Source organism: Vitis vinifera, chromosome 5 (assembly GCF_030704535.1).
Source record: "Vitis vinifera cultivar Pinot Noir 40024 chromosome 5, ASM3070453v1".
NCBI lineage: Eukaryota > Viridiplantae > Streptophyta > Magnoliopsida > Vitales > Vitaceae > Vitis > Vitis vinifera.
The window spans coordinates 9,113,274-9,138,413 of record NC_081809.1 but is presented as its reverse complement, the minus strand read 5'-3'; the positions used below and the strand labels follow the sequence as shown (position 1 = coordinate 9,138,413).

General features: G+C 36.8%; 2 protein-coding genes across 2 annotated transcripts; one reads left to right on the top strand and one right to left on the bottom strand.

Annotated features, from left to right (window-relative positions):
* The first annotated feature begins 12,044 nt into the window (after nt 1–12,044).
* Nucleotides 12,045–16,519, top strand: LOC100240788 (protein unc-13 homolog). Its single transcript, XM_002285367.5, has 5 exons — nt 12,045–12,873; nt 13,461–14,348; nt 14,443–14,898; nt 14,995–15,181; nt 15,353–16,519. The coding sequence occupies exons 1-5, from the start codon at nt 12,229–12,231 to the stop codon at nt 16,327–16,329; spliced, it is 3,153 nt and encodes a 1,050-aa protein (XP_002285403.4). The 5' UTR covers nt 12,045–12,228; the 3' UTR covers nt 16,330–16,519.
* Nucleotides 16,520–17,197: 678 nt separating this feature from the next.
* LOC100263051 (protein NRT1/ PTR FAMILY 5.2) lies at nt 17,198–22,103 on the bottom strand. Its single transcript, XM_002285366.5, has 4 exons — nt 21,784–22,103; nt 20,629–20,846; nt 18,516–19,081; nt 17,198–18,433 (listed from the first exon to the last, which is right to left on the bottom strand). The coding sequence occupies exons 1-4, from the start codon at nt 21,896–21,898 to the stop codon at nt 17,554–17,556; spliced, it is 1,779 nt and encodes a 592-aa protein (XP_002285402.1). The 5' UTR covers nt 21,899–22,103; the 3' UTR covers nt 17,198–17,553.
* Between the last annotated feature and the right edge of the window lie 3,037 nt (nt 22,104–25,140).

The following is a 25,140-nucleotide window of genomic DNA, read 5'->3' as shown; positions in this document are numbered from 1 at the left end:
TCATCCTCACAGAACCTATTCTCCATACCCATTCCATCAATTCTCATGCACATTATTCCACCCTTCCCACTAACCTTCCACCATCCATCCAACCTGCCACCCCACTAACCCATCTCACACTCAATCCCACCACCCAGTCCACCAACTGCAAGCCCACTAAACCCCCAGCTAATTATTCTTCTTCATCCATCCCTCATGCCCCTTATATCTCCATATTCTATCACTCATCCCATTAATTAATACCCATTCATTTGTTAAATCATTTTCAGCCATCCCACTCATTGTTCATGCCTATCATACCCGTCCTCTACCTCACCACCATATCCCCACCTTTTGATACCCATTTCTTGTAACATACATAGCCATTGTTCATACCTCTTCCTCCCACTAATCTGTACCGCTCATATCTCCAATTCATTTTGCCCATCACTATACTCATCACGCCCATATTTTACCAGCACTTACCTTTTCATAAGGGATGCATAGAAGCTTGGGCTGTTGGTGTTGATGTGAGCATGATGAGACAGTGTAGGAGCCTCAAGCAGATAGGGCCTTTGCAACTTCTGAGGATGCATGGAATGAATCACTTGGAAGTGGAACCGAGATCAGATTGCGTCTCAGTGAGGAAACGAATGGAAAAATATACCCTACACTGATTGCAAAGCATGATGTGATGGACTGGACATGTACACGAGGATGGCTGAATTTTCCAGTTGGTTTGTCCATGGAACATGAGATATACAAGTCAGCTAATACATTGAGGAGCAAGGCAGGCGCTGTAGCAACTTTCTCAGGCATGACTCGGGACATGACTAGGCCCGTCAAGCTGCTTTTTCAACTGGAAATCTGCAGCTTGTAGGGACTGATCATTGTGCCTTCAATTCCACACAGGAAGCTTTTGGAATGAATGATTTCCGAAAAATTCCTAGTGGTGTTAATGGTATTGAGGAGATGATGTATCTGGTTTGAGACACAATGGTGGAGTCTGGCCAAATCTCAGTCACTGATTATGTCCGGATAACAAGCACTGAATGTGCTAGAATCTTCAACATGTATCCAAGGAAAGGAGCAATACTTGCTGGATCTGATGCAGACATAATCATATTAAACCCAAATTGGATGAACCTGCACCGACAGAAGTGATGAAGAAACTGTTTAAGAATTACAAAAATGGGGGCAAGTATTTGGATCCGAATAGTGGCTTTTGGCTACCTGGTACCAGAATCCACATGCAGGCCCACTTCGGTGTGCATGCTACCAGCTTTGGGCTGGTTCCTAGCCTTGAATAGTCTACTAGACGATGCTAGAGAGTGACAGGTGGGATGCACGCCTGGTCAGGCCCATCAGTAGCTTTCATGAGCACTGCACCCATCTAGGTTATGGTACCTCAGACTGTGTGTTTGGTTTGATTGGAGGGAGGAACCGAACAAGGAAACTGACCTTATTCATATTATGGATGCCATGATAGACTTGTTCACCATTCCAATAGGAATCTTCATTTGGACTTCAACTCAGGTTTCAGCATGTCAACGTGGAAGCAATAATGATTCGACAGGTAAGAAACAAAGTGAGAAGAATCTACAGCAGAATGGTTTTGTGGAAGTTAATGGAAATATCCCATTAGCCAAGTATGAGAACAAGGAGAAACCTTGGGATAGAGAAGAAGTTGGGCTCTTGATAAAAGGGATGCTGAAATATCCCAAAGGAACGTCTTGAAGATGGGAGGTTATTTCAGAATACAGTAGCACAGAAAGATCCGTGGATGAGATATTGAATGCAATCAAAACAGTTCTTCTCCAGAAGCCCGATGCAGCCAAAGCTTTTGGTTCATTCTTTGATGAAGATCAGATTGCTGCTAATCTTGTGAAAAATGGTCAAATGGTAGTGGGCATCAATACAGTGTTCATGCAAACACATATTGGGGAAGTGTCACGCCCATACATATGCTCTAAGAGGATGGCTCATGGAGTGTTACTGGTGGGGCATGGTTCAACAGGCCATGATCCCATCCGGATGAAGGGCAGGCCTTACTAGATCGTAAAGAACTCATGGGATGAGAAGTGGGGAGAGAATGGATCCTACAAAAGCTACAGGAGACCGCACTCTTTGCATGGCCACCTAGGACATGCAGCCTTTGACCATGTGCCACCACTTTTTACTTCCTCATTCTCTGTTTTAATAACTGTTCCTAATCCCATTTTGCAAGCATTTTCTCAAAAATCTGGTTTTCAAATAATTCCAATTCTCTCATGTTTCCTCATTGGAATCTTTAGGTTCCAAAAGTTTCCACTTTCTAATAAAAATTTGCTGTCATTTTTCTCCCTGACAAGCAATTTTCACAACTCCTCAGATTTTCAAAATGTTTTAAAATAAGCTAGAATAAAATTCCGTAATTCCAAGCAAGGGAATTTATGGAATTAATTCATGCAAAAATGAATTGGGTCTTGGTGGGGGCCCTACATATGAGATTCTATGATTGATTGATTGATTTATTTGTCATGCATGATTGATTTACTCTATTCCTTGATATGCGCTTAATTATATATGTTCATTGTTCACTAACTATGTTTCATGATAGCGCATTCGTGATTGCCGCCCAGGTACACATCTATTCATATTTTGCTCATTCTTTATACATGCTTTGTTTCTCATATGTGCATGATTTGATTCGAGTATTCATTGATTTTCTCATTGATTGCCATGTCAGCTTCATCTCATTAGTAGAGACCCGACTTTAGGGACTTAGAGGGGTGCTACGGTCTTTACCGTACCTTCCCGATAAGTAACCTGACCCTCGAATCCGATCCGGTTTTCGTAGATCACCTTTTCCAAAATAAGGAGTCACACTTAGGGTTTTTCTTTCTTATTTTGTTTACCCTTTAAAAATAAAACAAAAATAAGTGGCGACTCCAAGTCATTTTCAAATAATCAATAAAAATCAATTTTTCAAATAAAATAAAGATCGAGCTCGCCATCGAGTGGGAAACGCATTGAGCACGAAAGTGCGGGGTCCACAATATATATATCAAATTTTGAGTAATGCATTCTACACTCTTAAGTCTAAGACTATGGTTTTTTATTTTTTCAATAATATTAAAATTCATAAATATAAACTTAATTCTAAATATATAAGGAAAAATTGAAAAAATATGTTGGAAAAAGAGTATATGTGCAGTTTAATAGGAAAAAATTAAGGAGAAATGGAGAGTTTTTGGGAAAATTTAAATTATATGGGTTACAAAAAACAAAATATGAAGTTACAAATTTTGAATGATGAAATTTAGAAATCAGAGTCAAGCGAGTTTTTGAAAATTAGTTGAAATCTTTCATGAAAGGTAGCCTTATATACTCTTGTACAGTTAGTACATTTACCTTATACACTTAGTGTAAATATCTTGTACACCTACATAAATTTCATAGGCCTATAATGCAATGTGTAAATATGGGTGAGCTAACCATATTCCCATTGTCATGCCTTAGGGAAAAGAGGAAAAATTGAACTTAATTTATGTCTCTATTCATCATTAGTGGGGTAGGTAATCGAATGAACATGTACGATGTCAAAAAAATGCATGAGATAAGTGTCATTAAGCAATGTATCTGTAGAATGTCCCCCATTCTAGGCAAAGGGAAATGAGCAAGCAAGTTTTTTAATATCAAATTAATTCTTTCAAGGAAGGTAGCCTTTGTACACCTTTGTACATTTAATACATTTACCCTATACACTTATTGTAAATACCTTGTACACCTTATTTGAGTTAGATATTTAAAATAAAAACTCTTCATACATCCTCTTTCTCTCTTTTTATTTTTCCTTTTTTGATAAATTTTCAATTAATTCAAATCATTAAAAAAAAAAATCCTTAGTAGATAAATTTGTAATATTTCATATAACTTATTACCAAAAGTCATGTTCAAAACATTATTAAAATAAAGAAGGAAAAAAATTAAAGAAAATTTAAACTTTTTATTTTAGAAAAGTAAAAAATAAATAAATAAATCTTTAAAATGCTTTTTAGTATAAAAGAAAAGAAAACAGTGAACATGTTTATTTTAAATAGTGTTTTAATCATTAAATTATTTACTTTTAAAATGTAAAAGAACATATTTTTTTTATAAAAAAAAGTATTTTTCAAAATAGTTTTGGAATCATTAATTTAATTTTTTATTTATAATTTAAAAATAAAAAAACAATGTTGATTTTAGATTATTTATAAAAGAGTTTCAAAAAATAATGAAAAATCCAAAATCGATTAAATAAGAGAGAATTGGTTGGAATTGGCATGTTAAAGATAAAAACAAAAATGAGGACCATAAGGTTAAAGACAAAAATGATGGGTCTCATAAACACCACATAAGTTAAAGATAATTTTTACATATTTGACGTGGAAAGTCAAATGGGTATTTTTGTTCATTACTATTTCATATCATTCTTATCAATTATGGGTGATATGAGGACCATAGGCCAATTTCCAAGCCTATCAGGGTGTAAAACACAATTCTCCCAAGGTAGAAATGAACAAAAAATGAAAAATAAAAAATAAAAAATGAACTTTTTTCACTTATTTGATTCTTTTATATAAAGATTAAATAATTTTAAAATATACTAATTTCCCAATAATTTTAATTAAATTTGACTTTCTTTTACATTTATTTTATTAAGTAAAACCAAATATTAAAAAAATATTTTTCTTAATATTTTTTTTCTTTCTCTAATACTTTTCGAGAATCAAATATAGTCTAAGGGAGATTATTATTAAAGTGCTTGAAAAAAATTAAGGTAGAAAGCCATTAAATACAATAATACATTTACTAAATAATAAATATAAGTATCATCAATCAAAATCTAAAAATAATGAATATAAGTAAACCCTTTTGGATGTGAGAAGTCATTACCAAATTTAAAAGAAATATTTGTATACATTCTATTTTTTCAATCCTCCCAGCTACCACTGCCAACAAATCACTGGAGACGTCAGAACCCACATATATATATATATATATATATATATATATATATATATATATATATATATATATATATATATGAAAACTGAAAAAACCATGTTTAAATAAATAAAGAAAGTTATTATCATCTTCCGCCATAAGAATAATGTCCGCATGTTATAACATCACTCCTTTTCATCTTGAAAAGAACTAAAAAAAAAAAAATTATATCTTTTATTTTTAAAAATAGAAAACAAAACAGAAATTTTTTAGTCTTATTTTTACTATCTTAATTTTAAAAAAAAAAAAAATATATATATATATATATATATATATATATATATATACTTTTTATATAAGTATTATAATATTTTATATAAAAATTATTAATTAAAAAAAAGATAAAAAATAAAAAATACATCTAACCAATGGTAGGCAGCAATGGAATTCTACAAGAATTCTACAAAATCACAACCCTTTCAATCTGCACTCCTTTCAAGCTTTTCTCAATTTCAAATTGATTGGAAATGCTACGACATTTCCTTTAAAATGTTATTCATTTTTTTATTTTTTATTATTTAAAGATGTGAAACAAAAGATTATTGTTGTATGGAACTACAACTTAGATAGGTTGATCTGGTTAATGACTAATCTGAGTCTAGGCCAAATTAAGGAACAATCAATTCAAGCTAAACTCAAAGGAAAATATGGATAAAAATGTATCAACTGGACTAGAAATTATAACAAAGGAATATATTTTGTTGTCACCTAATTTTATTATCATGAAAAAGGAATTTTTTTTGTCACATAAATTTATTATCATGAACAAATGATAATTATTAACTAATTAAGCAATACGATAAGTAGAGAAACCATCAAGGATTAAAAATAGCAAAGATATGTGATTATAATATGTAAGTTCAAGCAGGCGATAGAGATTACCAACACAAGATGAGGAAATTTTTGTTTCCCTGATATTGACAAATCCTGTTTAAGTTAATTTTTCTTTAAATTACCAATAAAAGGTACAGATGCAACAGGTATGCCTTATATGGTCTACATTAAGACGTATTAAGAGATTATTGTTTTTACTCTGAAACTTTTAAACCAAAGTATTCAATTCAAACTCAACTTAATCTAATTTTTCTAAACTTGGGTTGAATTCATATTTATCGAGTTAAACTTGGGAATTTTTGGGATAAACTTGATTTATTTAGGTTAAACTAAAGTTAATTAAATTAGACTCATTTTGTAGACCCCTATTTTTGGATCGCTAGATATATATTTTTTTTTTCACCACTTTTTGCCACCTAGAAGTTGTCTTTTTGCATGATAGTGGAGACCTTCTCCACAGAGAGGAATGGCGACCAAAAAGTAGAGGCGAGGTTCTGCAGAGAGGATTCCTTTTTGGGTTAGTTAAGGGGAGAGAACGAGGGCTATGGAGAGGGGGACATGTGGAAAAGCTTTTGGCGGGCCATTTCTTTAGAGAGAAAGATTGAGGTGCAAATGGGGCAGTGAGTATTCTATAGGGGGGATTTTGCTAGTTTTGGAGAGGAGTATTTGTGAGGAGCAAGAAACAGAAAGAAAAGAATAGAAAAAATGGGATTCTAGGCTGAGTGTTCATGAGAGATGAGAGATACCTGTGAGCAGAGGAGAGAACCATTTTTTTTCAGAAAGGAATCAAAGTGAGTTGTAGAGGAAGAAGAGTAAGTATTCGTGAGAAAAATGGCGTGAACCAAAGTGGGTGGAGTTCTTGAGCTTTCCTTACTTGCTTCTGAGAGTAGACACATCTAGCTTAATGCCAAACAAACACTTCTTTGAAAGGAGGATCAAAAGGTAAGCGTGAGCTCTATGTCTCTATTTTCTTCATTACTTTACCTTGCTCTTCCCTGGTTTTTTTGCATTGTTTGGACTGAGTGTGGGCTTAAGGCTATACTTTTGATCTACTTATTAATCTTTGAGATGATTATAGGTTGCTTGTTATTGTTTTATATCTGTTATTCCTTTCGATTTTTCTAAAAGATGATTTCACTATGTTTTGTCTTTACTGCTAAGTGCTCGAAAATCATGTTTTGTTCTTATTCAATCTGGTATCCCCCACTCAATCAGTAAGCTCATTGATAATCCATGCAGTGGAGCTTCGATTGATATCCTGTGCTATTTGTTTTGTTATGCTCTCTTTTTGGAGATGTTTCTTTGCTATGGTTTTCCTTTGTTTATGGTTTTTATTCAAATACATGAGCCACAAGGAAGGAGGTCATGGGCACTGTTGAGCCCGGGTAGTTTCCCTGGTTTGGATAGGTTGCTAAATCTAAATATACTCTGGAGGTAAACGGTAAAGAGGGAAGGTGGATAGAGGCCTTGACACAGCTTTGTGAGATGCTTTCCATTGGTATTGAGGAGTCACTTAGTACATTTTCATTAGATTCCTTCGTGCCAGTGCTTGTGGGTTTACTCAATCATGAGAGCAAACCCAATATTATGCTTCTTGCACCCGAGGATTGACCCAGTTATGTAATGTGTTGCTTTCTTCATGTGTAGCAATAGTGCATTATGGTGCAGTCTCATGCTTTTGTGCTAGGTTACTCATAACTGAGTATATGGACTTGGTTGAACAGTCTTTGCAAGCTCTCAAGGAGATATCTTAGGAACACCCACTGCTTGCTTGCAAGTTGGGGCACTCATGGAAATGCTTTCATATCTGGATTTCTTCTTCACAAATGTCTAGTGAGTGGCCTTGTCTACTACTGGAAATATGTGTAAGAAACTCCCTTCAGATGTAGCTGATTGTGATGGAAGTTGTCCCTCTATTGACTAACCTTTTATAGTATCATGATACTAAGGTGTTAGAACATGCTTCTGTTTGCTTGACTCAAATTGTTGAAGCATTTGCTTCATCTCTAGATCAAAAAAAAAATCTTAAATTAATGTGTGGGAGTCGCATTCAGCTGCACAAATCGCAAGTTTGACACTGAATGATGAAAATAGGGAGGTCTAGGACACATGCAAAGAAGTACTGCCAATATGTTGAGCAAAATGCCTTAGTAGCTACAAACATGCTGGAAGTCGTGTGAAATCTATTTGAGCTACAAGAACTTAAGAATCTGTTAAGAAGGTTGTTGAGGTGTGAAGAAATGCTGAAATTGATGCTGCAACCATGAAAAACTTAGTCAATGAAGCTGACAGAGTTTCATGAAGCTTAATAACTATTATGTTGTTGTTGCTAGTTTATAGGAAATAGTTGTTAGTCTGAACATATAGCTATTTTTTATGATTTTCTGTTGTTTTCTGTTACAAACTTGTGTATAAATGTTGCATTGATCATTCAATAAGAGTACACATTTTCGTTGTCTCAAATATAGTTTTTGGTTGTTGCTTTCAACACTTCTTGATTCTAAAACCTACATATTGGTATCAGAGCATGCTATCTTGAGGAACTTGTGAGGATTGAGTGAAGCCAAAATACCTTCACGCATACTGAACTCTAAAGCCAATATAAACACAACCTTTAATAGCTTGTAACTATCATTCTACAGCAAATGGATGGAGATACAAGCTTTATGCTAGTACCAGTTTTCAATGGTGATAATTATCAAGTGTGGGTTGTTAGAATGACAGTCCACCTTGAAGATTTGGATCTATGGGAGGTAGTAGAAGAAGATTATGAAGTACCACCACTTGGAGACAATCTAAGTATCAATCAAACGAAGATTCACAGGGAAAGAAAAACAAGGAAAGCCAAAGCTAAGGCTTGCCTCTTCTCTATAGTTTCACCTTTCATTCTCACCAAAATCATGCAAATTGAGTCTACAACAACAATCTAGGAGTATTTAAAAAATGAGTATCAATGGAATGAAAGGGTGCATAATATGCAAGTAATGAATTTAATCCGAGAATTTGAAATGAGCATAATGAAAGAGTCTCAAACTATCAAAGATTATGCTGAACAGCTGCTTAACATAGTAAACAAGATGAGATTGTATGGTAAGGAATTTTTTTATGAAAGAATCGTTCAAAAAATCTTAGTAACTCTGTCGAAAAAATACAAAGCCACAATCTATTCCTTGGAAAATTCTAAAAATCTATCAAGTATATCTTTGGTAGAACTTGTTAATGTTTTTCAAGCCTTGGAACAAAGGAGAATGATGAGACAGGAAGGATCTGTTGAGGGAGCATTCCAAGCCAAATCACAAAACAATGATACTAACAAAGACAAAAAGAAAAACAAGAAGTCAAGCAATAATAAAAAGAATCAGAAATGAGCTCATCCACCTTGCCCTCATTGCAAAAAAACAAATCATCCTCCACAAAGGTGCTGGTGGAGGCCAGATGTCAAGTGCAACAATTGTGGTCAATTAGGCCATATGGAGAGGGTATGGAAAACACAGCAAGAAAGAGAGATCAAGGCTACAACTATTGATCAATATCACGAAGAACAGTTATTTGTTGCCACCTGTTTTGCCAGTAAGAACACATCTGAAAGTTGGCTCATAGACAATGGTTACACAAACCACATGACTTATGATCAAGAACTTTTCAAGGAGCTCGACAAAATCATTGTTTCCAAAGTAAGAATTGGAAATGGGGAATACATCTCAATAAGGGGCAAAAAGATTGTTGCCATTGAGAGTCTCTCAACTCTAAAAATCATCCCTGATGTTTCGTTTAATTTGTTCTTGATATTGATCAAAATCTCTTGAGTGTTGGGCAACTGCTTGAGAAATGTTTCAAGGTGCTATTTGATAATAAGTTCTGTATGATCAAGGATGCAAATGGAAAAGATGTGTTCAAGATCAAGATGAGAGGCAAAAGTTTTGCCTTGAATTTGCTTGAGGAAAAGCAAGCTACTGTTTCTCAAGAAAATAATGTCACAGCTTTATGGCATAAGAGATTGGGGCACTTTCATCATAATGGAGTGCTCTACATGAAGAAGAATCAACTTGCAATAGGTTTACTTGACCTGGAGCAAAATCTTCCTACTTGTATAGCCTGTCAATATGGAAAAGAATCTAGGCTTCCTTTCCCACATAAATCTACATGGAGAGCATCACACAAGCTACAACTTGTACACACTAATGTTGGAAGACCTCAGAGAACACTATCTCTGAAGAGCAATTAGTATTACATTGCCTTTATAAATTATTATACCAAATATTGTTGGATTTTTTTCCTAAATTTTAAATGTGAGGTTGTTGATGTATTTTGGAAGTACAAGGCCCTAGTAGAAAATCAAAATGGTGCCATCATGTAGGTTATAAGTATAACAACGCACTATTGTCTGCTTTAAACCCTAAAGGCTCTTACAACTTTGAAATATATCTACAAGATTAAGAAAATATATAACACCTCCCCCCCCCCCCCTCCCCTTCAATGTAGGTACAATGTCCTCATTATGTCCTTTGATATTATGAATTAAGAATTGCTTGTAACAATCCACTTTTAACCATATAGATATTGTCTACTCTAGGTCCAAAAATTCTCATAACTTTAAAATACATTTATAAAATTAAGAGAAATTCATACATATATGAGTGCTATAAACTTTTTCTTTTATCCCATGTAAAATATTACATGAAAAATCTTTGTTGAGAAAACTTTTAGATTAGTAGAAATACCTTGAGACTTGTGAATGAGTTAGAAAGTGTGAATGTAGGTGTTTTCTAGATCACAATAAAAATCTTTTCTTTATCTTCTATCTTCCTTTACTCTCTTTACTTTTAACACTTTAATTTCCATTTTCTTATGTTTATATTGTTTGCGCTAATGTAAACTATCACGCAATTTAACTTGCCCTAATTGCTTTTGGGTGATTATCTAAATCCGCTAATTAGATTTCACACTTCCTCCCTTTAGAAAAACTATAAAAGAAGGGACATTACTTTAAATGAATTGGGATAATTTCTCATAGAAAATGAATACAAACTAAACAATCTTGATAAACAAACTGCAATATCCTCAAGAGTTTATACATGCAACGGAGGAAGGAAAATAGTTTGAATAGTTCTGCTACGTCTAAGAAAGGAAATCAGAAAAGGAAAAGGCAAAGTGGAGCTCGAGTTTATTCATGCAAAAACTAACTTTAACTAATGTGTATGGTGCTCAAGGAGTTAGGAGAAATCTTGTCTTTGGTAGCCTCCTTAATTATAAAAGGACAAGACACTTTTGCAAATCCAAATATTTTATTGATCACATTTATCTATGTTAATTATCCTCATAAGGCAGGCACATGATATTTCATGTCGGCACATTAGTGTATAGAAAATTTTATTTTGCAGTATCCTAGTTTTGAGACTTGATATGTCAGTTCCAGACAGAGGTGGACTAAAGCATGGACGTGAATTGACCAATTTTCTCAAGCAAGTTTGTAATGTTGCAATAAATTTTCGTACTTTCACTAAACGACCCAACAAAAGCTAGCTGTTAAGCTGTTTATTAGTCAAAATGAAGTGAGACAATCAAAGAGGTGGGAGAAGAAGGGCAAATCTTCCTCAAGACTACTCCATCGAGGCCGAGGCTTGAGCCAATTCAAGACGTGACACAGTCAACTTCATTGTCATTCCAAATTGGGCCTACACTGGTCAAATTTTGTCTCAGGTGTATCATGGCCTAGCAGCATGCTCAGCGTTTTTGGCTGCAGGCCAGCCATGATTTGTTCTCCATACTGCTGGATTCGAAATCAAAATTAAATGCCATTATCATTATGCATGGGGTTGAGTTTTTGAAGTGCTATGGGTTGGTTACACCAAGTTTATGATGTCCTATACTTGGGGTGATTTTTAAATTTTGGTAATGCTAGGGTTAATACAAAGCTTACAAGCTAAGTCGTGTATGATTTCTAACAATTATACAATGATACTTTAAACTTAGGTAAGCTTCATTTTGATGCGCATAGTGGGCAATGATGATGGTCTGGTGGCTTTCACAAAACAACTAATTGTAAGAATTTTAATGCTTTTTACCTAACAATGTGACATTATATATGGTATTGATGGGGGGTTCATTAATTAAAGAAGAGGGAGAAACAAGAGTCAAAATAGAAATGGGAGAGAAAAAAAATGAAGAGAAAGAATAGGAGAGAGTAAAGGGATGGCCATGAGTTTTGATGTAAAAATGGGAAAAGAGAGCTGGCGAAACCAACAACACACGTAACATTCTCTCTCATGTGGCTCGATCCTAGCACAAAAATGCTGTCCCAACGGGTCTCTCTCTGCCTCTTCAAATAATGCGCACCTTCTCTCCCGCCTCTCTCCCGCCGGATATCTGACGTCACCACCAACCGTCATGGGCCACCACTCCCGTCGGGACTCCCTCGCCGGGAACCCACCTTCCTCCTCCTCCTCCTCCTCCTCCGACCACCCCCACCCCCACCCCCATCCCCACCACCACCACTTCTCCAGCCTCCCCAGCCTCCCCCACCACCACTACCACGACTTCGACCTCTCCTGGCCTTTCGCCAAGCTCGACCACCTCGACCGCGACGACATCCGCGAAACCGCCTACGAGGTTTTCTTCACTGCGTGTCGGTCGTCTCCGGGATTTGGAGGGAGGAATGCGTTAACGTTCTATTCCAGCGATCACAGCGATGGAGGAGTGGGCGGCATCGGAACCGTAGCGGCCAGAGCCAATGGGGTGGGAATGGTGCCGACCAGCCGGATTAAGAGGGCCCTGGGATTGAAGACACTGAAGCGTTCGCCGTCGAGGAGGTCTCTCTCGGGCGGTGTCGGCAGCAGCGGCGGAGGCGGCTCCAACCCCTCGTCTCCTAGCTCAGCGCATGGACCGGGCAGCCCGCGCCTCGCTTTCACATTGCCGGCTGGGCGGACCAAGAGGCCATTGACGTCGGCGGAGATCATGAGGCAGCAGATGAGGGTGACTGAGCAGAGTGATAATAGGCTACGCAAGACCCTCATGAGAAGCCTCGTTGGCCAAGTACGTATCAGTTATCATATGCATGAAGAAAAAAGGATTAGGAAAACGTTCTCTTCAAGTTAACCCAAAGGTTGTTTCAGAAAATTAATTCACATAGAACTAGCATGAATGCATGATACATCTTTCATTTATTTCTTTTTCTACCCTTTAGATGGTGGTGGCATTTTGAATTTGGCAATTTGGTTCACGCATGGGTAAGGGTTTTAGGCAATGAGCGTGTTTCTGTGGTGTTTGTTTTCTGGGAAAGTTTTATAATTTTAGGTCTCTCTATCCCTTTCGATGGTGGACCTTTTACTGTTTTCCTTTTAGGAAGCTTCTTTGGCCTCTACGTCAAGCACAACATTTTCATAGGCAATTTCAGGAATGACTTTCACAGCTGATTAAGCATGAATTGATGATCCCCGCCTTGTTTTTCTGCTTCGACTCTAATAATTGTCTGTTTTTAAAATGATTTCTGCATTTTGAGGCTACTCAGAAAACAGAAAAATCCCATGGCTGTATAAAATAGAACTCAGAATCATGCATGCCCCCGATTCAATGTTTCAATTGACAATATTTTATTTTGATATGTTGATTGAATTGAACAGATGGGCAGGCGGGCAGAGACCATAATCCTCCCACTTGAGCTCCTCCGCCACCTAAAGCCATCGGAATTCAATGATTCGCATGAATACCATCTATGGCAAAAGCGTCAACTCAAAATCCTTGAAGCAGGACTCCTTGATCACCCTTCTGTCCCGCTTGAAAAATCAAACACATTTGTTATGCGTCTGAGGGAGATCATCCGAGCAAGTGAGTCAAAACCAATCGACACTGGAAAGAATTCCGATACCATGAGAATACTCTGTAATTCTGTGATTTCTTTGTCCTGGCGAACCCCAAATGGCTCTCCTGCCGATGTGTGCCACTGGGCTGATGGATTCCCCCTCAACCTCCACCTCTACCTTGCTCTCCTACACTCCATCTTTGACATCAAGGACGAGACAATGGTCTTAGATGAGGTTGATGAGCTTCTTGAGCTCATGAAGAAGACATGGTCCACCCTCGCAATCAACAAACAATTACATAACTTGTGCTTCACATGGGTGTTCTTTCATCAATATGTTGCAACCGGACAAACAGAACCAGATCTTCTTTGTGCTGCATTTGCTATGTTGGCCGAGGTAGCAAACGATGCTAAGAAACCTGATCGGGATCCCAATTATGTCAAGTTTCTTTCATCGGTATTGGCTTCAATGCAAGCATGGTCAGAGAAGAGATTGGCTAATTACCATGAATACTTTTACAAGGGAATAGTTGGTTTGATGGAAAACCTTCTTCCATTGGTATTATCAGCCACAAAGATCTTGGATGAAGATGTTACTGCCACGGTCTTGGCAGGACAAGAGAGAGAGGAGCCCACAGTGGAGGTGGATCATGCAGGGAATCGTGTGGATTACTATATTCGATCTTCTCTGAGGAATGCATTCTCAAAGGTAAGCATTTTGTGCTCTTTTCTTATCCAGTTGTTAATCATCAATTTTATCAGTCTGATCCACTCATGCTTCTTTCTTTTGTTTTGCACAAAAGATAATAGAGCATGGAAATTTCAGTGCCATGAATGTCCTAGTAGAACAAGAGGCCACTGAAGCTCTCCTTCAATTAGCTAAAGAGACCGAAGATTTAGCTGTGAAGGAGAAGGAGACATTCAGTCCCACACTCAAGAGATGGCACCCAATTGCAGCTGGAGTTGCATCTGTGACACTACACCAGTGCTATGGAGCCGTGTTAAAGCAATACTTAGCTGGGGTGTCCACACTTACCAGTGACACAATCAGGGTATTACAGAGAGCTGGAAAGCTAGAAAAGATTTTGGTTCAGATGGTGGTTGAAGACTCGGTTGATTGTGAAGATGGAGGCAAAGCAATTGTGAGGGAGATGGTTCCATACGAAGTTGATTCGGTAACATATTGCCTCTTGAAAAAATGGATTGGGGAGAGGTTGGAGAAAGTAAAAGAATGTCTTGAAAGAGCAAAAGAAAATGAAGTAAGTTCAGCTTATGTTCTGATAAAACTGGCATGTCTTCTTTGAAATTTGTGATTTCTGCCAATGAATAATGATTGGTTGCAATTTGTGCCCCAGACATGGAACCCCAAATCTAAAACAGAGCCCTATGGACAATCAGGTGTGGAGCTGATGAAGCTGGCCAAGGAAACTGTGGAGGACTTCTTTGAAATTCCCATAGGCATTTCTGATGATTTAGTACACAATCTTGCTGAACGCTTGGAGGCTATTTTCCAGGAGTACACTACCTTTGTTGCATCATGTGGTAAGAGCACCACTCCGTAATCTGTGAAGCTTCTTTTCGTTTGGATTCTGTTTTCCTGCAGAAAAGTAAATAGCCTATATGACTATTTCAATATATAAGACGTCTCTATTCTTCAATCCATGCTTTGGCATGTTAAAGCTCTCTAATAGTATGGTTTGCAATTTTTAACAGGAACAAAGCAGAGCTATGTTCTGCAACTTCCCCCCTTAACCCGATGCAACCGAGACTCAAAGTTCATCAAACTCTGGAAAAAAGCCACCCCTTGCAGTGTCACCATAGAAGGTGTAATGCCAAGTGGAACAAATGAAGGTCACCATCCACGCCCATCAACAAGTCGTGGGACACAACGCCTCTACATTCGCCTAAACACCTTGCATTATCTTCTTTCTCATATCCATTCCCTTGACAAAACCCTCTCCCTCTCCCCCAGAATCATTCCTTCCACCCGCCACCAGTTCAGGAATTCCCACAGGCAGCTTGGTACTTCCTCAGCCTATTTTGATCTTGCCCGTTTGTCAATCCAAGCAGCCTCCCAACATGTATCAGAAGTTGCAGCTTACCGTCTAATTTTCCTAGATTCAAATTCTGTCTTCTATGAGAGTCTATATGTTGACGATGTAGCCAATGCACGTATTCGACCAGCATTACGAATACTTAAACAGAATCTCACTCTCCTGGGTGCAATTCTTACAGACCGAGCACAAGCCCTTGCAATAAAAGAAGTAATGAAGGCCTCTTTTGAGGCCTACCTTATGGTTTTGCTTGCCGGAGGAAGCTCCCGGGTTTTTTGTAGGTCAGATCATGAGATGATTGAGGAGGATTTTGACAGTTTGAAACGGGTTTTTTGCACTTGTGGGGAAGGTTTGATGGCAGAGGATGTGGTGGAGAGGGAGGCCGAAACCGTGGAAGGGGTGGTGACCTTGATGGGTCAGAATACAGAACAACTAATGGAAGATTTCAGCATATTGGCTTGTGAAGCAAGCGGGATAGGCGTTGTGGGTGCAGGGCAGAGGCTACCAATGCCTCCAACAACAGGTAGGTGGAATAGAGCGGATCCCAACACAATATTAAGGGTATTGTGCTACAGGAATGATCGAGCTGCAAATCTGTTCTTAAAGAGGACATTCCAATTAGCCAAGAGGAGATGAAAGAAGATGATTTTCCCTTGTATAGCTGAAGCAGAAGGGTTATATTTGTGATGGAAGTTGTTGGGTTTGGGCCGTGTAAATCAAAAGAAATTTGAAAGAAACTACTTGAAGGAGATGCATTGTTTCAGAATGTAGCTAACCTATGCATTTTTATATCAAAATCTTGCTGGGGCTTGAAGAGCATTGTACCTTCTTTTTTGTTCTTATTGTTCATAGCAATAGGCATACCTTTTAGTGCTTATTCACAAACGGGAAATTTCATCTTTTTTTTTTTGGGACACTGCTAATGGAGTGTGCAGTACTGTTCTTTTTTATTCCTTCTTCTCAGATGTCATGGGCATTGAAATAATTAAAGAAGAGTCCTTTTTGAAGCTGAGCACATGTTTATGGCAAAGCAGTTCCTGTGTATTTGGAAGAGACCAATGAAAATGGCTTCAAATTGAATATCTATCCAGGCTCTACTCCAATGAGTTATCATGCTGTCCTCAAACTAGAAAGGGATCTAAAGTCATGGTTGAAAGCAAGACTTGGAGTGCTTTGAAAACTCTGACCCTGAGTTAATTGCACACCGAAGACATCGTAGGCAGACTCTTAAAGACCTTGTTTGGCATGCTGAATAAGGGGTCCAGATAGAATTTTCGAGGATCCTTATCCGATAGATAATATTTAGTTCTTTATTGGAGTAGGGATGGGATTAGAAAACATATTCCATTCCCTGGATACTATAACAATACTAGGCTCCTCTGAAGGTCTAAATCGTGAGTCATTTAGCATGTGAAAAAGGTATCAAGCACTTGAATTACGTTTTTGTTGGTTGGGCATTTCCTTTCAATATGGAAAACTGAAAAAAGGAGAGAAGAGGGCAGAATTATAAGCAGACTCCGCTTAATTTAAGCTTTTGGATGCAGGTGTATATTTGAAAAGAGAAACGTACATGAGACTATTGCAGGTCTTTGCTTGACTATATTTCATTCCTTCATCCTTTACCCAAGGTTTAAACAATACTTCATCCTTCTTTCCATGAATAGTCTATTTCTCTTTCTTTTTGCTGATCTAACATATATTGTCTATCACCCCTAGCAGTTAGGCATCAATTGGAGCTGAACACGGGCTCATCGAGAAATGTAGCCTCTACTGAGACCACATAACCTGCTCCACATCGTTGAGCTTTAGCAATGACCCTTTTTTGTATAGACTTTCTTCTTGATCACATATCCAGTCATCCTAAGTCCTCGACTCTTCTTGGTTAGTCACAGCAGGTGTCAGCCCCCTCAATTGACCTTCTAGCACTTCCATGGAATCTGTAACTTCAGCCTTATACACATAGTACTTGGTTACAACTATGAAGAAAATGAAATTCAAGAAGTTGAGTATTGCAAAAAATGCATAGTAGTAGTCAAGATGAGAAGCATTGAGGTTATTCAGAATCCATCCATGGTGTCCATGCTTCTTGGTGATGTGAGAAACCGTCGTAAGAAGGAAGCTACTGAGGAAGTTTCCAATTCCTAGACTAGTCATAGAATAAGAAGTCCCAAGGCTCTTCATGCTTTCAGGTGCCTGGTCGTAAAAGAACTCAATCTTGGCCACCTCCAAAAATGCATCCGCCGTTCCCATAAGTATAAACTGAGGAAGTAAAATAAGTATGGATAAGGGAACTTGTCCTCCGCTCTCAACCACACCATGATCCTTGGCCACACTAAGTCTCCTCCTCTCTACCAAAGACGCAACCATCATAATAAAAATGTGAAAAACAAGGCCTATTCCCATTCTTTGGAGGAGAGTGATCCCCCTCGGGTTTTTCGTCAACCTTCTCGTTATCGTGACAAAGAAACGATCATATAAAACAACAGAGACAAGCATGGAAAGTGTCACAAATCCTGTCAAGCTTGCCGGAGGAATGTTGAAGCTGCCAATGCCTCTATCAAGAGTAGTCCCTTGCTTAACGAAAAGGGTATTGATCTGTGCAATCATGGTGCTCGGAACGAATGTGGCAATTAGTATTGGAATCATTCTCAACATTTGCTTGGTCTCCTCCACCTGGGTGACCGAGCATAGCATCCATGGATCCTTTGAACCGGTCTTCACGCAAGCCTTGTTGAGGAACCTGCAAGCATGCATGTAGTATGAGAGTTTGGTCCAAAAATCAACCACTTTTGTTAACAAAAAAATAAGTACATATTACAAACCTCAAGGTTGGTGTGGAATCAATTCTAAACTTCCCTTTCTTGGCATATTCCTCCAAGTCAAGCTCATAGAGTTCTTTAGGGTCAGTGGGGACTGGTGTCTTCCATTTCCTGAGGGCAGCAATTATGACCTTAGCCATCCTCGTGAAGGGGCTCCCAGAGGGCACCCGGTGCCTATAAAAGGGTGTACCAGCTAAGAATATCACAATGGATATGGCCAGGCCAGCAGTGGGAAGGCCATAACCCAGGGTCCAGCCCACATTATCTTGTATGTACACCAGAATAGTGTTGGCAAAGAGGGTCCCAAAGAATATGCTGAACATCCACCAATTGAAGAATGAAAGCTTGTGACCCTTCTCTTTGGGATCAAAATCATCAAACTGATCCGCACCAATCGTCGAAATGTTGGGCTTAGTTCCACCCGTTCCCACCGCCAACGTGTAGAGGGCCCCAAAAAATACCGCTAATTGTAACGTCGAGGCCTTCTTACAGTCTGCCATATCCGTTGCAACACATCGAGGAGGCTTCAATCCAGGGACTGAAACTGCTACTGTTAGAAGAGACATTCCCTGTAATCATATCAATGGTGCCAAATTTAGTTATGCAGCCTAAAAACATCAATATAGGCTGATGAAAAAGTCAGTTTGAACGGGGGCCATTACAGTGTCCCTACAGTAAAGGGCTGATTTGACTCAGGTTCTTTGAAATGAAGACATGAATAGACGACAATGAAGTTGTGAGCCTGGCAAGAGCGATCCTTGGGTCCATGGGTCACGTCAATCAATTAAACTAATGGTAAACATGTGTTGTGTGACCCCAGTGTCACCGATTTCTGCCTTATAAAACAGAATCTCGAAGTCAAATTTGTGCACTACAGGAATCTCCAACCTATTTTCTCAATTGATGTGATGACACATGTTAATATGGATTTCTATCCCCACCTCCGCCATCCCACGCAGAATTTTTTGAAAATTCGTCCAAAAGAATTCCTATCCCTTCCTCTTTCTGTCTCTTACGGAATTTTTTTTTGAAAATTCTCCCAAAATGATGATTTCACTTTCAAATAAGGACAATGAGGAAGTCTTCTACCCATTCTAAACAAAATTTTTATATTGGGTCTAAAATTAAATTTATATCTAAAATAAAATATTTTCTTCTACATAATTATTACTCATTATAGAAGCTTTACTTTATCGTAAGCATCTATCTAGAAGAATTGAAACTACAAATATGCATCATCCATGCAATCAAAGTAGTAAAAATATTAATCATATTATTCTTTTATTCAAGGAATTTTACAATTGTATTAAGTTCAATTATTCTACCTTTTATGACTATAAAGACAAAATTTTATTTTAAATATTTGAAATTAAATAGTATAAAAAAATTCAAAATTAGTTATAAAATTTTCAATCATCATATAAAGAAAATTGTTATTATCACATAGATTATACGGGTTTATAGAAATTAGACAGTGCTTAGGAAGAATCATCCGGACTCTCTATCTCATAATTGAGAAAACTATCCTACATATTAAAATTCCTCTTTCTCATAATTGAGAAAACTACTCCTAAATATTAAAATCTTTTAAAAAAAATTGATTGATTTCTTTATTCAAAATCAACACGTGTCCCTCAAATAATTGAAAAATGAATTTGATGAATTCTTGAATCTTTAAACTAAATTTTGATGAATAAAATATATGGAATAAAGTACTTCAAAAGAAGTTATTAGAGACTAACTATAAAAACATATCCAAATGAGTATCTAAATAATGCATCAATAATTGTTACACATATTCAGGTTTAAAAGGCAATATATTAGCAACTAATGACAATGAATTTTTTAATTTAGAGATATGAATTTAAAGATGGAAAATGATTAAAAATAATAATGATAATTTGATATAAGAAAAATGATAACATTCAAAGTTCTATTTAGCTAATAAAAAAAATTGAAAGCTAACTCATAAATTAAACATTTACAAATGTTATCATGTTTATACGAAAGCAATTAGAAGAACACATTGACTGGTATAAAAAAAATTGTGAGAAAGAGTCTACAAGTCAAATTTCCCTAGAAATGTTATTAAAGTGGTGGTGGGGGGAGAAAGTACCGCGAGATAAATAGCAGAAGCGATGACAAAGGTGAGATAGCGACCAAGATAGGCATCAGCGATGTAGGCCCCCAAAACCGGGGTCATCCAAACGGTGCCAACCCAGTTGGTAACATTGTTGGAGGAGGTGACTGTGCCCTGATGCAGCTTCTTTGTCAGGTAGATAACCAAATTTGTAGATATACCATAATAGGCCATGCGTTCGAACACCTCATACACTGCACCACCACCATACCATACAAAATCGATTAATAACTGCAAGTTGGTACTCGATCAGTTGTTTTATCTACTAAAGACACTCTTGTCTTCATGTTTTCGGGGACCACCCTCACCGACGCACCGCCCGACTGACTGACGTGGCTTTTTTTTTTCCTCAGCTCTGGCTTTTGTGATTTGAGGTATGCTTTGAGAAAAAGTCTTGAAAGACGAGATTGATTATAATAATCATACCTTGGATTTCGGAAACTGCAATGCATGAAAGAAAGGGATGGTATGTGGTTCCATTTTCTTAAAAATTTTGGCACCTTTTGGTAGGTAATTATTAGGTGCGGTGACGGTGGAGAGTCTTGCCCTCTTCGGTGGGCACAAGCCTTACAAGAACCCGTATAAAAATAATAATAATGAGCATATATTTAGGCTTGGTGTGAAATAAAAAAGGTTATTGCAGGGAATTAATTGAAGTTATAAGTTGGACTATTGAGACAAACCCTTCTTTTAGGAGGGGGGGGGGAAAGTGAGGTCTGAATAGGAAAAGGAGTGTAGACATGTGGAGAGAAGCAACATACAAATACACAAAGTGTGTCATAATTGGAGAGAAATTCCAACTTAATTTGAACCTTTTTTGAAGATGGTCAAGACCATGCATAAAACATTAAAACATGCATCTATAGTAGTGGAGATTTGCATAATTGGAGAGAGAGAGAGAGAGAGAGGGGGGGTGGATCTGAAACTCTGATGAACCAATGCTTGCTCAACTCAACTGGTGATATTGGCCGGAACTCTAAAGATCAAAGAGTTCCTTTTCATTACTTACTGGCCAGTCCTCACATAGATTAATGAAGGAACATGTTATTTTCACAGATTTCAAAGGGGAGAGAGAATATAGAGAGAAAAATGTGGTAGTGGGATTGAAGATGGAAAAGAGAGATGAGTTACCGACAACAAAGGAGCAAGCAGTCCATCCACCTCTCTTGGACCTGCGGACTGGGTTTCCTTTGAGATCCACAGTGCCATCCTGTGTGTAGTCATCAACCCCATTTTCCACACCCATGATGAGGCTTGGATATTGGATCTACTTCTTACTTCTCAGTGACCACCTCTGCTCTCCCTCTTATACGCCTCCTTCCGACCACCTCTCTCATCCCACTGCCTTTGAAACAAGCCTTGCTTTATTCTGAATTTACAAAATATGACATTTTTATGACGGAAATGTCCTCCTCCCACTAGATTTTTAAGCAAGTAGGGGATGTGACTCCTCCCCCGTCAGCGTATGACGGGAATTTGAAAGCAAATGAATATTTAATAAATTTGTTTTTAAAAATAGTTTTATTATAATTTATGTCTCAGTGAAAAAAAAAAAACTAAATTTTAAGACTAAAACTAAAAATAATGTTTCATGTAAAATTAATCAATTAAGCAAGCACTAAGAAAATTTTATCTCTCTTGATTTTGCATTCTACTTTGAAGAAAAATTAATTTGAAAAATATTTATATTTAATAAACAGAAATTTATGAATTTTTTTGTGTTCTAATTTATCAATAAAAAGTTAAATCTTAGAATAGGTGGAAACAATATTTTTGCAGCAAAATTGGATAAGTATTAGAAAGAAAGAAAAAATCCCCTTGAGACGGTGCTTATTTATATTTTTTTTATGATAAATGATAAGTCTACTCGATTGATTGAGACTTCACAATCATTAACTTATAAAAGTTGAGAAGAAAGATAACAATTTATTTCTCTTTTTGTATTTTACGTTCTTTTTATTATGAATGCAAATTAATAAAAGAAAATCCAAGTCAATTAAAATAAAAAGAATCTCTTGATCATTAATCCTTCCACCCTCTCATTTAGTAAAGGGTGTAACTTATCCTTTATTTTAATAAAAGTCAGACATTATTAAAGTTTTTAATCACATGATTTAATTTTAAATTAATTAGTTAAAAATAATGAAATAATCCCTACAAATTTAATATTTTTAGTATTTTAATTTTAAAATGGTATTTTTATTTAAAAATAGTAACTTATTTTTTATATAAATATTATTTATCATTTCAAATATTTATATATAAATTTTTTTTATCAAAAAATAATGAGAAGTTAAATTTTTAAAATTGAGTTTTTAATAAATTTTTAATCAAATAACCTTTTATTTCATTTCCAAAAATACAACATATTTCTATAATAATATTTATTTTGGGTGACAAGAGCTCCAAACTTTTGGGACGTTATGTGTATGTGGTATGTGGTATGTGGTATGTGGTGGATGATTGCTTTCACCTTTAAGTGCCCGTATGGTCTAAAAGATCAGACACACCCTGTCTCTGGAAGTATGGGCGTCTGCAGTGCCAGTCTGCCACCAGCAGCTGACCACTGTTGCTTCCATTTAAGCTCTGGGCAGCTGATCAATCGCAGGGCTACAGTGGCATTTCTTGTGGAATGCAGTTAAGGGAAAATTGTTTTTTGACCTGCCGTAAATTAATATTTAATCCGAGGATATAAAATATGAAAAGAATAATATATCTTTTAAAATTATTTTTTATCATAATATTTAATAAATGTTTTTAACTTAATTTTTTTTTAATAATTATTCTAAAAATTTATTATTTTTAAAAAATATATTTTAAAAAATAAATTTTACATATTTTTAGTTATTTTTTATATACATAAATTTAAATATATATTTTTCAAAATGTTTCATTTTTAAATAATAATAATTTTATTTTATTTTATTTTTTAAATTATGTATTTTTTTCAAAATCACTAAATTATATTAAATTTTATTGAGATTTACAAAATGAATAAAATTTAAATTAATGTTTTTTTATTCTTTTTTCTTTTTTACAGTAAGCAAATATCATTTTTGAAATGATAAAAATTTATATCATTCTTCTTAATTTTCACACTTCCTTTAGATATTGAACTTAAATAATAAACTTATATGAATCAAAATTTAATTTTTTTGCCCAATCGAATCCAAAACACAATTATCCCGTTATTTAACGGCATCAAGTCTTTCGACATAAATTGAGGAGGTTAGAGTCAATTATTCTTTGTATATATTTCTAGGTGGATTAGTTTGAGTGGTTAATGTTGAGGCATCGCGTCCCTGATGATCCACGTAGCTGCCAAATGGATGGACGTACGATCTCAACCAATATAGATTCCTGGCTCAGTCGTTCTTGCAAAAGGCGTCCGGATAGGGTGTCCGGATACACCCTCCGATGGTTTTGTCAGTCATAGAAAGAGAAATAAATCAGTTGGCTTTTTACTAGGTATAACAAGCTTACCTTCCTCTTTATGTGAAGGTTCATATATATAGTACCAGAAGCTTTGTTTCCCTCTTTAATGGTAAAAAGGTATTTTGGATTGTCATGATGCCACTAGGTGGTGGCAGGGTTATCATCACCCTACGGGCGGCTGACAGAGATCGTGGGAGGCGCCACGGCTGTCAGAGATCGTGGAAAGTGACTTGCCGTCACTTCATTCCTATCCTTTCACTCTGCAGATGGCGGAACGTGGGTCATGGCAGACTGTTATGATGACGTGCAAGACTTACTTACTTCAGTCAATGATCCGGACAAACATATCCGAATAGGGATATGTCGGTCGTCCGGATGTGACATGACGATCGTCCGGATGTGATATTTGCGAGTGTCGTGTGCTTCTCTATGAGGAAGTCCGGATAGGAGAAGCGCGTCACACGTACTCTTGGGGAAATCCGAATGAGGGTAATCCGGATGAGAATACGTGTCATGTGTCATCAGGAAATGTGTGTCATGTGGCATCAGGGGGAGGGGTCCCTACAGTTAATAGCAAGGAGTTAACTCACGTTTCGTTGTTAGATATTTCAGGAGTTCAACAACCTGATCAACCATATGTCAAGATGTGCTTACCCATTCAAACAATCAGATAAGATGGTTCATGGTAGCACACAAAATAGGTACCTGCCAATAATCGAGAACCTCCCACAGATATCACTCAATTCAGTGTTCTTTAAACTGAAATTTAGTGAGAAAGCTGAATCCATCGTCAACATTGATCTAGCAAGTCAACACACGCATCACTCTATAAAAGGAAAATCAGCTCACTGCCGATACAGGGGAGGAAGAAAAATCGCTTCCAGATTATGTGTATATCTATTTGTACTTTGAATGGGCATCTGCTAGGATTCATTTTTTAAACTTCCTTGAATACGATTATCTACTAACTGGCAGAAAATCTAGAGGCTTTCAACAATCCTCCAACCACTACTTGTTTTTTTATGGTATCAGAGCGCACTTTGACCGATGTCA